General features: G+C 39.1%; 2 protein-coding genes across 5 annotated transcripts in view; one reads left to right on the top strand and one right to left on the bottom strand.

Moving 5' to 3' along the window:
• Nucleotides 1-15,103, bottom strand: part of LOC113022661 (lumican) — a 35,268-nt gene that overhangs the window by 4,946 nt on the left and 15,219 nt on the right. For 2 of the 4 annotated variants that reach the window (XM_026168289.2, XM_026168287.2), the window contains one exon: nucleotides 9,152-9,270. In XM_026168289.2, coding sequence (XP_026024074.1) covers nucleotides 9,152-9,176 — 25 coding nt within the window. In that variant the 5' untranslated portion in view covers nucleotides 9,177-9,270. Of the gene's footprint in view, nucleotides 1-1,210; nucleotides 1,598-9,151; nucleotides 9,271-10,084; nucleotides 10,258-15,103 lie in introns of those variants that run through there. The other 2 variants (XM_080301359.1, XM_026168288.2) reach the window with 2 other exon arrangements.
• Nucleotides 9,793-13,543, top strand: fmoda (fibromodulin a). The gene is made up of 6 exons (XM_026168292.2): nucleotides 9,793-9,951; nucleotides 10,491-10,880; nucleotides 11,402-11,524; nucleotides 11,624-11,764; nucleotides 11,848-12,115; nucleotides 12,401-13,543. Exons 2-6 carry the CDS (start codon nucleotides 10,518-10,520, stop codon nucleotides 12,550-12,552), a joined length of 1,047 nt encoding a protein of 348 aa, XP_026024077.1. The 5' UTR covers nucleotides 9,793-9,951; nucleotides 10,491-10,517; the 3' UTR covers nucleotides 12,553-13,543.

Below are 15,103 nucleotides of genomic sequence, written 5' to 3'. Positions count from 1 at the left end.
GCATCTAGGGTTGGAAATCAGCCTCAATAGTTTGTGAAACATCTGCTGATATCTTGATGAACTCGGTTGTGTAAATCCACAAAAGTAGCAGCAACACTAAGCTAATCACAGTCTGCACACAAAGAAATTCTACTGGAGATCACAACATGAATTATTGTGATTTGTTTCTAAATGATTGTTTTCTCAGGTTCCACCACTGCAACTTAGCTTAGGGTTCCCACACCCACTGAATCCCACTTTAACTCTTGACTTTACTCATTTTTCTGTTTACACATGAAAGCAAAGTCACCCATCTACAATGAAGGCAAGAGCAAACAGAGCTAGTGTTTAAGCACATTCATTAGAATTAAAAGTTAGGTTGAAATAAAGTTTAAATTCCTATTTAATAATATAATTTTATTATTATCCTTATACAGCAGGAGCTTCAGTTTCCTTCGCAAAAATTAGCTGGCAGAAATATCGTCAACCTCAACTATTTTCATGTACTTTGATTATATTTCAAAGCCAGTACTTTTTCAATTTTACTTGAGTAAAGAAGCTCAATCAGTGCTTCTGCTGGAGTAAAATTATTTTTTAATGCATGCATCTGTACTTGTACTCAAGTGAAGCATGTGCTTCACTTCAATCTCTGATTACTGTTTAGTAATGTTCAATGTGAAAATGAATTACTTTTATCCAACTGAAGCTTCAAAAGTTAAACATAAATTTCTGTTTGAAATCGTCTGTGTGAATATTTTTCTTGCAGGATGAAATAAACTAAAATAGAATAAAATGAATGAAAAAGTATGTGACACGGTTTTCAGTCACCACGTGTGCAGATTGTTGCTTTTGCTTGCACATTTCTTCGAATTTAAACTGATTAAATCTGAGACAGAAGAACAAATTTTCCTACCTTCATATAAAGTGCACAAGAGGACAAACACACACACACACATATGCAGACACACCTACACATGCATGCGCAATTACACATCAAGTTACCGTATAAGATAGCAATTTGTAAGAAATGTTTGCAACATCAGGAAGTTTGACTTGATCTGCATGGTTGCAATGTTGCATTTGCATTCCACCCTTAGAGTCTTACAGTGCAGCATTGCCAAGAGATTTACTGTAACTAAACAAACACACAGTCTGATTTTCATCATTTCCAGTTTTGCCTTCAATGCAGAAAGAGGAAATGGGGTAAACTAGAAACTAACCACAAACTTACCTGTTTGTTTAGGAGATACAAACGGAGACGGGTTGTCCTAAATCCTCAGTGATGAAACCCTTGGGATCTTTGAATGAGTGTGTGTCGGGATGTGTGCATGTGTATATGTTTTCAGGCTACCGGCGGCATATGCCCCGTCTGACACATTCCTCTGCTTCAAATGCTACCAGACCTCCTTCATAAACTTCCCACACTCACTTCTTCCATTCCTCTTGTATTAGCCCGCAGTAACAACGGTACATTTAGTGGAAACGTGTTTGCCTGCAGAGACGCACAAAAAGATCTGAGAAGGTACGCTAAAGAAGCACAAGGAGGGGGGAAATGAGAGGAAACTGGATTTGAATTGATCAGCATGCAAATTGTATATGTTATTGTTCCTCGAAAGAGAGTGTTTGTGTGTGTGTGCGTGTGTGTGTGTGTGGTGGTGGGGGTACAGTATGTGATCGGTCTAGAGGCAATTAAGCTACAAAGTACCTGGGGAGCCAAAGAGACCATTCTGTGTGTGCCTATGCGCGTGTGTGTGTGTAAATGTGTGTGTGTGTGTGTGTGTTTGAAGGAAAGAGCTTCTTGAAAACAGCTGACCAAAAGAGAAGAAAACGATCCCACATTCCTTTCCAGCAATATATTACTGCTGTGCTGAGAAAGAAGAGGCAGTGGGGAAGAAGCAGGCAAAATGATCTCCTGATCACATCATGCAAAGAGCTCCCTCTAGGATAAACCAGGGAGAATCACAATCCTTCATGTGGGCTTCAAAATGTATTAGAGGGGATGGATCATTTCACTTTAACCATGGAGAATTACAAGAACATGTTCTTTAACCAAAAACACCTCATCCAAACTTTATTTTGACTGTGTGGACAAGTGTAACAGATTTTAAGTGTTCATTCCGGTCACACCATTGTAAGCTTTTATTAAGTATAAATTACAATTAGCGACAAGACCAGTGGAAACGACGCTAGGTAGGAATACGACCGTCCACGTTCACTCTGCACTCAGCAGAAACTATCTATGATCGGAAGTGTTTGCCACGCAGCTGCTCTGAAAAGACCACAGCCACACAAGCACGATCAGTTTTGCCTCCTTACGACTTCCACTCAAGATGAAGGATTACATTTTGACACACCTCAGAGGAGAAACCCTGCTGAAAATGGTGCACAAGGAGGTGATTTTGAATGCGTTATTATAAAACCCTGGGTTCTAAGTTTTCTGCTGTTAATGTTTCGATCACATTTTGTGGATTACAGATGTTCACCTACCTATATTCACCTTTATTCTTTATTGCCTTTAATTTGTTTTTATATTTAGCTAGTCATTAGTGTTTCACTATTTGTCCCTGTTAATGTTGATATTTATTTACTATTGAGTGGTGGCTTTAATTTTATTCACTGTGTTTTAAAGTTTAAAAATCTTGTTTGCAGCTCTTTATGGACTCAGTATATTCCTCGGATTTCTGTTCTTGTCATTTTTGTTACTTTTGACATGCAGGTTGGTTCTAGTTAGTTCCCTTCTGTGTTCCTTGGTGTCCCAATGACATCAGCATTTGTCTTTTGTCTTCCCATATTGCCCTATCTGGTCCTTCTGTTTTCCTGTGTCGAAGCAGTTTTGTCTCCCCGTTCAGCTATGTCTCCCTTGCTGTTTCATTTTTTCATTTCCTCTGTGTCTTTGTGTTTGTATTCTATCTCTTGTTTCAGTTTTCATGCTTCTCCAGCGTCCCCCGTGCCTTCTTGTCAAGTCTTTGAATCTGTGAATCTGTGTTTATTTATTTCCTGTTTTATTTTGTTAGTCTCCCGTCTCTTGTGCCATGTGTGTAATTTTGCTTCCCTTGTCTTGCTTCCCCAATGAGTTCCAGCGGTGTTCCCTGGTGTTTCCCATCTTCCTAATTACCTGGTGTGTATTTATTGTCTGAGTCCTGTCTGTTTGTTGTTGTGTCTTCTCCACATGGTATGTGTTTCCTTGCACCGTGCTCCCTGTGTTTTTCTCCTAGAGTTTTGCTGTAAAGTAAAGCTGAGTTCGAAGTCTTATCTTCTAAGTCCTACACTGGGGTCCACTTCCTGCCTTCACAGTGCAAACATCCCCCCCCCCCCCAAAAAAAAAAAAAACCCCAAAAAAACACAAGTTCAGCATATTTTTAAAATCTCCTTTCTTTTAGAAGAGTAGAAATGTTCACATTTCCATTTACACTCATTATATTTTAAGGATTCATGTGAGTATTTTTAAGTACTGACAATGGCTTTAATAAGATTAAATAGTAAGTGTTTTGAAATTTCACCTTGCTTAATGAAGTGCTCTTAAACTAGATACAAATAATGTCACACATTATTCATCATAATCCTAGATTATTATTATTGTTACTATCACTATTATTCAGACTGTATCACAGTTTTTTATGATGTGATGCAATGAGACAGTCAGATCAACAGTTGTCTGTTGTTTACAGTAGGATCATTACACGATTATTTATGAAACCACTGACAAAAGGTATAATGTCATCGTAGAAGTGTGACTCACTGGGAGTCTCTTGTTCAATTTCCTCATTAATGAGTCATTGTCTTTTGTCCCTGCCAGCTACCGTCCTGTTTGTGAGTAAATGTACGTTACCATGTCTGCGTAAGTCTCAAGGGGACTGAATGTACAATACAACACTGTGACTGATGTTTTTTGAACGTTTTCACTTTCTTCATTCTAAACTCGTAATGTTTTTTAACCTAGGTTGTGCAATTGTTTAACACTGTCTGCTTTACATGTTTATTTTAAAAGTGTTATCAGCTGACCAGAGCATAGTTTGAGCTGGAAGTTGTGATTCTGCTTTCCTCTTTCTCACCTTTCTCTTGGATTGTCTTCAACAGCTTCCTGAACACATCCTTAAATTTCCTATCACTTACACTAGAGGGCTCTCTTTCCTCACATATCAAAAGCACACATACCGCATTAATTCCACTAAATCAAATATAGGCCTATTTGAAAGATGTGATTTATTAGCAATGTGAAAAAAATAACCAACTCAAAGACTTCAGATGAATTATGATGTGGCAAAAACTCCTGGTTGTTCTTATAAGACATGTAACTTTCTTTTGGAGACATATTCTTTCTTTTAGTGTTACAATTTCCCCGCAGGTTTATGGGCCAAAGCACAGTGTTGGACTCCAGATGTTGCAGCTGGAGTCCAAGATGCAGGCAGCTATGCTGAGTCACCAGGACACCGTTCAGTGCAGATTCAACGCCTCTGTTCTCAGTGTAACTCAAAAAGATTTAACACTGGTTGAAAAAAAATTATGCCAAGATGTTAAGAAGTTAAATGTTTTTTGTTGGTTCTTTTTCTTTTTTTTTTTCTTCTATTTTTGCTCAAGCCCGTAATTATAACATACTTCCTTAAAGAGCTGTGCGTTTTATCCATATGAGAAAAGGCTGAGGATCCCGACATGGTGTAAATTTAAACATCTGTTTGTGATTTATGGTTTATGTGGAAGTGTGTGTGCATGCATGTATCTATATGTGTGTATGTGTGTGTATACATCTGCTTTCTATTGCATGGTTTTGCTGCCCCTGTGCCCTAGGGTGCCATGGTTCAAGTTACCTTAAGGAGTCCCTTTGTCCAAGTAGACCATAACACCTTGAAATTGAGAGTATTTTTATTAAGTGTAAATTTCCTTCAGTTATTATTTTATGCAGCATTTGGAACTGTGTGGAGAACAAGTTAGAAGCAGCTATATTTGGAGTGGAGTACAGGGAGTGAGCAGATCAGGGATGCTTGAGAAGAGCTATTAATGCTGCTCGTGTGAGTGTGTGTATCATTAGGGATGAGGTGAAGCATGTAAAAGTTAAGGTTAGCGTCCAGGAAATGAGAAACACAGAGATGTGCAAACAATGCAGTTTAAGAAAAAAATGCATCACAAGTAGCAGTGAATTCTGTAGTGAATCTTTTATCGTCTCTACTGTTTTATTATCTTCTTCCATACTTTCTTTTTCAGGAACCCTAACATCACGTCTTACTTATCAATTAAACACAGGATTTTTTTAAATTAGTGCAAATTTATGAGGGCCGCATGAATCTCTACCTCAGCCAGCAGGGAGAACATCTGACTGCCATACATATGTAACGGAGCACTTTGGCTCATTTTAAGCAACGTGCTGCAAACAAACTGCGTTTTTCCTGTTTGACTTCATGCTGGAGATAAAAGAAGTTAGTGTGTTGTCCGTGTGTATTTTTGCAGTTACTTCTGCCTGGCGTTTGGCTTGTCTGATATCTCTTTGTCAGTGTTTTGGTTTCTTGGTATTTCTTTGGTTTTTTGCACAAGAAGAAATTAGCAGGCATTCACAGTCTGCGCTAGAAGGGTTAAGTTCTAGCTCTGTGCCGCTCATGACCCAGTTTGGGGACGGGGGGACATGGGTGGGGGTTGGACATGTTGCTCCTCAAAGTCCAGATTACCCTTTTACTTTGAAGACCTTGAGTCATTTCCCTCACTTTCAAGGGTAGCTGCTGGTAACCTTGAGAATGTGTCACACCGTGGCACAGAAAGGTTATCTTTGTCTCATGCATGCACACAAAAGTCACACAACTTTATCTGCCTAACAATCTCATAAAAGCAGATTTCAGTATTTCAAGAGTTATTAACCTTATAACCTCATGTTAGGGTTTGACTGTTAATTATCGGTCTCTTGGTTCACTTCACAGGTGTTGAACACAACTCCTCAGATGTTTTAAGAGAAATATTTAAAATCAAATAAATACTAAAACATTTTACAGGAACAAATATGACTGCTTAAACATTTTGCCAATGCTACATCTGTCTGTGGATGCCTGCAGACAAAAAAGAAAGAGGGAAGAAACTTTTGGCTTAGATGTAATGCAATGTGGACATCTGGTCACCCTTTTCTTCCCTTTTTTTGATTCATAAAGCTTTTTACTGTCAGATGTCGGATGCAATGGCTACAGGAAGAACAGCCAACAGACTCTGGATGAGTCTCTAAAAGCTACATAAATGGATTGCAAAATTATCATTTTGGGAAATATGTTGACTTAAAAAGAGTCAGACTGAATGTGACAACATGTACAGATTGTTCAATAGTTGCTATGTTAGATGTGATACAAAACAAAGCTTATTCCTTGACTTGTTGCATTTATGGAGGTTGCTCGCTCTCATGACAGCCTGCTTAGTCAATTTACGTCTGTCGTTACAACAAATCACTGGTTCCACTCATGAACACGGAGGCCAGATTATATGTTGCTAGAAAACATCTAAATGAGTCGGCATCTGATTGTTAAGTGATGACGTGACGAATCCTACTTCCGGGCCTAAAGTAGTCTGCGTTTAATATGGCTTTTGTGTTGTTAACATGTTTAATGTTATGTATTTTCTTCTATTTGATGTTAAAAAGCTCCTAAAACAGTCAGTGATCACTGTTGACCTCCCTCGGCTTTTATTACCGCTAATCATTTATTTAAGCTCAGTTTTTAAAACCTTAGGATGTAACTACAGCCCAGCCCATGCACCACAGTGTTGCCAACTTAGCGACTTTGTCGCTATATTTAGCGAGTTTTCAGACCCCTTAGCGACTTTTTCTCTAAAAAAAAGTCGCTAAAAAAAGACGTGAAAGCGCGTATCGCTTTTACTCTCAACAAGCAGCGGGTGCTGTAACGCAGTCAGTTCTTCTTCTACTCTTATGCTGTTTTGTGGATCACAAGGTTTAGAACTACTTATAAACACACACACAAAGTAACTCCACCAGAGTGCCTATTTCGGGTCACTTTTGCCGGTCCAAGCCCAGGTAAAGGAGCAGGGTTGGAATTGTGACATTAAAAAAAACAATAATTGCTAAAAGAAATTTAATTTGTAGTTCTAAATAAACTCTAAATGCATTTAGGACGTTTTTTACTCACTTTATGTCTCTTCCACGAGGTTATTTCTCTCTCCAACAACATAGATTACAGGTACATTAGCATGACCAATTATGCAAATTAGGCGATGACGTCATTTAGCGACTTCTAGCGACTTTTAGGACAACCAATCCGGTTGTTCAGTGATGACACGACGAATCCTACTTCCGGGCCTAAAGTAGTCTGCGTTTAATATGGCTTTTGTGTTGTTAACATGTTTAATGTTATGTATTTTCTTCTATTTGATCTCAAAAACCTCCTAAAACAGTCAGTGATCACTGTTAACCTCCCTCGGCTTTTATTACTGCTAATCATTTATTTAAGCTCAGTTTTTAAAACCTTAGGATGTAACTACAGCCCAGCCCATGCAGCAGTATATGAATGACTAACCTTGTATTATGGATGGATTATCTCAGTTGTTCTCCTGGCTGAAGTTTGGTCCTTTTACAGCATCCTGCCATGCGATTACATTTGTTCCTGACCACCGAGAACACTCACGTTAACTTTTATCGAGTGGGGAAAAAAAGTTAGCTTGTTTATATTATGCTAACATAGCTGTGTCGCTAGCGGTCACGTAGCACATCATTATATACCAGCTAGCCCAACTTCAGTAACCCTACAAACGTCACTGCTTTTTAGTTTTCTGTCTTCATTTATGCTGGAAGTGATAACAGAGCTGTACTTTTTAATTTGTTTCCAAAACCCCGCAGTCAGGACATGCTATATTGTATTTAGATAGAAGCTAGCGAGCTAACTCCCTGCTAACTTCTAACTCCGTTAAATGTCATAAATTTCGTTTTCATGGATGCCCGGATGTTAAACTCAATTGTTACACCTGGTAGAGCAGAACGCTGATCATTTTATTCAAGATGAAAGACTTTAGACAGTTTCAACTCTCAGTAATGCCATAGTGATCGTTTGATATATGGACCTGCAGCGGAGTTTAGGTCCAGACACTGCTAGTGACATCAGACTGAACAACCGGATAGCTCTGCAAACAAATCTATGGACAGATGAGACTATGATTAAGATCATTATCAGAATGATGGAAGGAGAAAAATCTGAAGAAGGAAATAATAGCTCATCACCCAAATCATACCACATTATATGTCAAACATGGCGGAGGCAGCGTTATAACGTCGATATAGCTACCAGTGGAACTGGGTCACTAGTTTTTATTGCTCATGTGACTGCTAATATAAGCAGCAGAATAATTTTGAAGTATACAACGCTATACTCTCAACTCAGATTGCGTCAAATTCTGCAAAACTGATTGGACAGAGCTCCACAGTGCAAATGGATAATGACCTGAAGCAAGCTGCAAGAAAAAACTTCATGCAAATCATCTGAAAAACCCTCCAAAGTAAAACTGAAAGCACGTTGACTGTGCGATCCAGTGTGGTGGTGAGCAGAGGCAAAACTACAGATATTTTGTCTTTCTCCCAACAAATATTGGACCTAACTGTTTATATTTTCATGTGTTTCCAAAAAATCTTTCCCTTCATATAGTTAAAGCTCAGAGATTTCATCACCATGTGTAAATATAATATTTTAGTGAAAAATTATAGATCTTCCAAGCTTACATCAAAGGAGGAGAGAAAAAGCGGGATAGAAAGAAGAGATAGAAGTTCAGAATAACCAATGATTGAAAAGATGTCGAGAGGGCAGAAAATGAGTAGAAACACTGGTTCTTATGGACGCTGAGTTGGAGACCATAGAGAAGCAGGAAGAGGCCCACATTGAAACCAGACAGACAACATAAAGAGACTGTCACACATGGTTTCATTTAACCCTTTACAAGATGTAAGCTTGTTGTAGACGAGAAAGAGTTGGGTCCACCCATGTAAAAAAAAAATGAAACAAAACTTATGTAGGTCGAAGGGCATCTAGGTTCTGTCTTAAGGTTATCTTATTATGTTTAATAATGTTTAAACCAACGCCTTACACGTTACAACACAACACAGGAAAAACACTTGTCAGCACACTGAAGCAACTACGAAAGAACAAAACAATCACATGCAAGGCGTAACAAGGTTTTTACCGTGTACTGTTACAACAAAACTGACCTGTGCTGTACTTCTTTCTCTGCATCGTTTCCCCACACAGATCACAATAAAAAAACCCGCAGGTGTGTGCTGATGAAGGTATGCTTGCTTTGAGTTATTCCAGCTGTAATGATGACCTCCTAAAAAAAGCAGCAAGAAGAAAAAAACACAACCAATTATCCAGCTTTTCATTATTCCAAATTACACAGTTGGCTGGTGAGTGTCTCACCTGCTAACAGCACACCTGCGATTTTATGTTTGTAGCTGCAATAAACTACGATAACAAAACTTCCACTTTCTTTGCAGTGCTACAGCTAAAGTATATGTAATATCAAGTTCTTACTCATTTTAGTCTTTCACAGGTATTTGCATTTGCACCATATGAACCAAAGTTGGATCATTTTATCATTGCCACTTATGTATGACTTTTATTTTTCTACCCTTTATTGTGAAGAAAGAGAGGGGGTCACTCGAAATGAGGAAACGGAGGGATTGAATGTGCTGCTCGCAGATGGGAACAATCCCTCAAAGCCACTGCGTCTCACATCATTCACACTGGAGGGGGAGAAAAAAGGCTTCAGAGTGGGCTGTGGGCCATTCCCGACCAAATGCAATGGGGTGCGGGCAACTGGACAAGGGGGTGGAAGTAATCAAAAGCACAAGAACAGACAGACGGGTGTGGAGGGGGCTAGCATGACGGAACGGAGAGCAGGGAGGGGAGAAAATACTTTTCATACAGTGTGTGTCAGAGCACCCTGCAGTCCTGAGCACACTCACTCAGAGAGAGAGCGGGGGACAAGAGGGCCAGTGCCTTTGATCGGGTAGGTGTGTGTGTTTGTGTGTGCATGCAAGTGTGTGAAATCTTTTTGTTTTCTTTTAAATTGAGATTTATACAAGGCTAAATGAGAAGTAAGGGTAGAATAATTTTGGAAAAATAATCACTGAATGTTTTACCTTAATTTTTAAGGTAACAGAGTGAATATTACAAAACTGGCATTCATGGAAGGTTTAAGAAAGCCAGGAAAGGCTTTTCTGAGTTTCCCTGTGGACTAAGACCAGTAAGAATGTGACTGCCTGCAGGCAGCAATATTTCCAAATGAAGTCCATGCCTGCACTGCACCTTAAACCTAAGTAGGACAGAAGAATAACAGATTTAGTTAAAGTTGGCAGTTATACTTCTGAAAGATTTTTTTGTTCTTTTAAATGTCAAATTTCACATGTTTGAGCATTTCAAAACGTTCTAAAACATCTGTAAGATTATAAATCTCGAACATTTTGGTGATTGTGAATAACTTTTTCTATTTTTTGGCCTTTTTAATACCACTGCATGTCCCTCTGTTCTCCCTGTGTTACATTACAGTTAAGATTTGAGTGACTTCCTTCCATCATGCGTCAGGTGATTTTCCTTTTGTCTGCCCTGATTCCCCTCGTTCTCTGCCATGGATGGAACTCCTGGACAAATTACTGGCAGAGCCAAGGATACTTTTATGGCTCCCAGTATGCAGACAGAGCATACAGTGTGTCGGCGTGTCCTGACGAGTGTGACTGCCCCTCTTCCTTCCCCGTTGCTATGTACTGTAATGGGCGAGGCCTTACCACCGTGCCACCGATTCCCTCCCATATCAAATACTTGTATCTTCAACACAATGCCATCACATCTTTGCCTGACTCGGCTCTAAGCAATGCAACCAATCTGGTGTGGCTTATGTTGCATTTCAACCAGCTGACATCTGAATCAATTGGCAAGAAGGTAAACACGTAGTCATAGGCACATCCAGACACACATCACTATAAATAGCGGTACAATGGCTGACAGGTGTCTAACAGCCCGAGTCGGTTTTCTTTTATTGCTGTCTGTTCTTAATCCTCAAGTTAATTTCCTGTGTTACCTGTTTTTTTAAAGAAAAGAAGAAACCAAAAGGGGGAAAAAACATGAATAAATATTGTGGTTAGTTTTCTGTCATCATATAATAAACTTGTTATAATTTGAAACATGTATGGGTAAAGCAGTGTGATCAGCAGAGCACATGCTCACACTAAACCAGACAGCAGCTTGCTACATCAGAGCCACAAACCTTGTGGTCTACAACCCTCAGCATAAAGTCTCTTTCTCCAGTGAAACACACTGAAAAACACATCACGCACAACCGACAATAATGCATCTGTGCTCTGAAAAGGCCCCTTTCATCATTTTTATTGTAAAACCACCACATAATTTAGGATGATTTTTCTTTTTGGGTTTTATACCTGCTCATCTTGATCACTTTGCAGGCATTTGTGAAGCTGGGGGAACTTGAGCGTTTATATCTACAATACAATAATTTGACCAGCATTCCTTCAAACCTTCCCCTCTGCCTGAGAGACCTGAGAATGGATAACAACATGATTGAGAAGGTAAATCTTCAAAAATTCACATTCACAGCCCTCCTGTTTTAGTCCAACATCAGTTGAGACATTACGATATGCTTTACGGCTATTGCCACTTTTACCTAGGTGTCACCTGCAGACCTAGAGGGAATGGATAACCTCACTATCCTGTACCTTCATGATAATGCTCTCTCAGAGGTGGGCTCATCACTGAAGGGGCTGAACTCCCTCACACTGCTTGACCTCAGTAGCAACAAGTTGACAAAGGTAATTGTTTATCTGTTTTTTTCTAAATGCATTATTAAGCAACCAAGGTAATCTCGTTCAGAGATGTTGTGTCACTGTCCCAGGTCCCAGCTCCGCTCCCTGCATACCTGCATCAGCTCTACCTGGAGTACAATGCCATCGACTCTATACCTGAGGGATTCCTGAGCCTCTTCTCTCAGCTACAGTATTTTAGGATGTCGCATAACCTGCTAACAAATAAAGGCATCCCCGCTAACACGTTTAACGTGTCTGGGCTGGTGGAGCTGGACCTGAGCTTCAACAAACTGGAGAGAATTCCTTCAGTTAGCACCACGCTGCAATACCTTTACCTGCAAGCCAATCAGATCAAAGGTGAGAGTTTCTTTGAAGAAATCATTTTTTTAATCGTCATGCTCTACATTACCATGCAGTTTTCTACCTTTAAGCCAGTTTTGTTGATTTCGTAATAAGAAAGTTCATGATCGTATATGTACTGCCACTTAGATTAAACGAGAACAAAAAGTTGTTTGCTGGATTTTGAGAAATGAGATGTTGGACATGTCTTTTCCTGGGGTGATTTATACAGTTATACTGCCATTTTACAGTTTTGCATGAAAGTGAACTCATCGCTGTCTCCACTCTTTCTCTTGCCTGTAGAGTTTACTGTGGGTAGCTTCTGCAGTGTTGTGGACGTGACAAATTTCTCCAGACTCTTAATGGTGCGACTGGATGGAAACGAGCTCAGTCTTGTGGACATCCCCACCGACGTGAGCCATTGTCTGCGCCAGGTTCTCGACATTGAGATCTAAGCATGTGCACAACGCAGTCTGTGGCTCAGTTCACCACATGCACCTACAGCAGGACTATTTTTTAAAAAAAAACAGGTTACAGCAGATATAAGTTGATATCTACAGCAGGTAGTGAGTTAGTTATTAGTGATTGCAGAGAGCATCACTGTGAGCTTTACTAGAAATTCCTCCAGTTAAGAAAGAAAGAAAGAAAGAATGAAAGCCTGTTTTTTCTCGTGTATTGAAATTTCAGATTTACAAGGATAAAACACCATAAATGAGCCTTTAATCACAAAAAAACAACAGAACCTGAATGAAATTCAGGAATGGTTCTCTGACCTTCATCCTATTTACAGCATACTGTGCTGTAATGATTCTTCCTCCACGTGTCTTAATGCATGCGCAATCATCCATGTAGGGAAATCTCAAAAAGTTGATTTTGTTCATGTGGACGTAGCATTTTTAGTGGGAGAAACATTTTGTCACTCATTCAAGTGACTTCTTCAGTCTCATCTGGACGTAGCGTCACCAACCTGTTTATAAGGTTGGGGACGCTACGTCCAGATGAATAGAATCAACTTTTCGGGACTTCCTCCATGTGTTTTATTGCTTTGTATAATAAGGTGCTAAATAACGGTTTGTATACTGTGAAATATATAATTTCAAATATAGATCATATGTAGAATACTAAAACATTATTATGGTGTCTACTGCATGAGAATATGTTATTGCACTTGGTTATATTAGTTTATCTTTCTGAGAGAAAAATGCTGTGACAGCTTGATTCTGTTTAAGATCGTCTTTTTGCACAGTGAAATTTTCTTAGAGAAACAGAAAATGTCTCTGTTCCATGAGAAAAGAATAATATGGATATCGTACTGTAGTAAATCAGACATGCGTGGGGCTCGTGGTCTGTGAATTAGGATCTATGTAAACATTGCATGGATTAATTATTATCCTGACAAAGGGTTTTTGTTCATGAACCCATTGCAGAATAAATAAAGTTAATAAAGATCTGTGTCATTTTTGTCCTATATTGATCAGCCAGTGATGAAATGCAATACTGAGGTGATCAGTCAAAAGTATGAACTGTCTCTCTTTGATCTGGGATCCGAGGAGAAGGTTTTTGTAGCTATTCCTCAAATGGTTCCTTATAACAACTTAAATAATAAAAACTCAAGGTTTCCCAGACTTGATCAGTTATATTCACTTCACTGTTTCACGGTGCTTTAAGTGTTGTTTTTAAATAGTGTTTCATTTACAGGATACATTTTATTTGAGATAACAGGCTGCTGAGTTGTCACATATTGCTATAACAAACTTCCTCAGTAATTGAATAGAGAGGAACACAGTAAATAGACACTCAACCAATCAAAGAAGCTTTATTCCTGCAAGCTCCACCTGCAAAGTTTGTGCTCTTTGAAAATTACTACCCGGAGCAGGAACTTTGGGGGATTAAAATAATTTACCTAGCACTTAAGTTAGATCCGGGACGCTGGGGTCGAGCCACTTCAAGGTCTCTCTCGCATTTCCTCCTGCAATTTCAAACGTGGCTGAAAAGTGTCTTTGAAGTCTTTGAATTAAAGTTTATGTTGATCTTATCTCTCAATGTTAAATTCATACTTATTTCAAAGGTTTAATAACAGACATGAGCATGAAGCGAGTATCAGTCACCAGTGAGGGTTTTTAGGGCCTGATGCAAGGTTTCTACATAGTAATAGACAGGATAAAGAGGTGTTTCATTTATAGCTTATTTACACTTTTAACCCAAGGTGCCCACAGAAACCAGTTTCCTTGAGAAACCACAAGGAGTCAAAACTCTGAAGCTGCCCAATATAACACTGAGGAAAGCTCTTAAGGGGATACTGGCACAAAGAAGAGTCATTGGATTCCTTAAAATATTTATATTTTTTTTTAATTGTACCTCATTAACCCGAATTCTTGAGACTAATTGCTCCTCTAAACAGCTAAGGCGATTTTCTCATGGCTATAGAGATATTTATCAGGCTGGTTGGCTTTACTCGAGAGGGAAACTAAGACTCTTCTTTCTTCTCACGTTTCTCTTTAGCTCTATCTTAATAGCCTTCCATTGCAATTTAAGTGTATGTTTTTCTTTTTACATTTATTATGTCTGCTATGTTACAAATGAATATTTTTCTGGGATGGACTTGTAATGCTGATAATGTTAACGATGACGTGCTGTTGCATCAGGGCCTAACCCTCTAAGCGTCAGCTCACCAGATGTGGGATGGTCAGAGGACACATAATGTCTAAATTTAGGATGTTTTTCCACTGTAGTCTGTGGACAAACACCACAGGATCATCATCACAGTAAAATGTATATCAAATGACTTCTGTGGTTAACTTGTGGCTAAGGGTCAGTGACCAAAATAGCAGAGAACTCAGGTACAGACCATTGCAAACAGGTACAATGAGAAAAGAGAACAACTAAAGGTCTCACACTGTCTGAGTAACTGCCACTGGGCAATAATACTGTTTGCTCACAGCTTTAAACTCACAAGCTCTGCTTTCAATAAAAGAAGGATTTGTGTATAGTTATGGTGGAGAGTAG

Source organism: Astatotilapia calliptera, chromosome 5 (assembly GCF_964374335.1).
Source record: "Astatotilapia calliptera chromosome 5, fAstCal68.1, whole genome shotgun sequence".
In the NCBI taxonomy this organism is placed as follows: domain Eukaryota; kingdom Metazoa; phylum Chordata; class Actinopteri; order Cichliformes; family Cichlidae; genus Astatotilapia; species Astatotilapia calliptera.
This window is presented reverse-complemented; position numbering and strand designations above follow the sequence as displayed.

What these genes read in the sequence shown, in the direction of transcription:
- fmoda (XM_026168292.2), top strand. Translation starts at nt 10,518, where the DNA reads ATGCGTCAGGTGATTTTCCTTTTGTCTGCCCTGATTCCCCTCGTTCTC. An exon ending in CTGAATCAATTGGCAAGAAG is followed by an intron (nt 10,881 to 11,401) that starts GTAAACACGTAG and finishes ATCACTTTGCAG; the next exon opens with GCATTTGTGAAGCTGGGGGA. An exon ending in GTAGCAACAAGTTGACAAAG is followed by an intron (nt 11,765 to 11,847) that starts GTAATTGTTTAT and finishes TCACTGTCCCAG; the next exon opens with GTCCCAGCTCCGCTCCCTGC.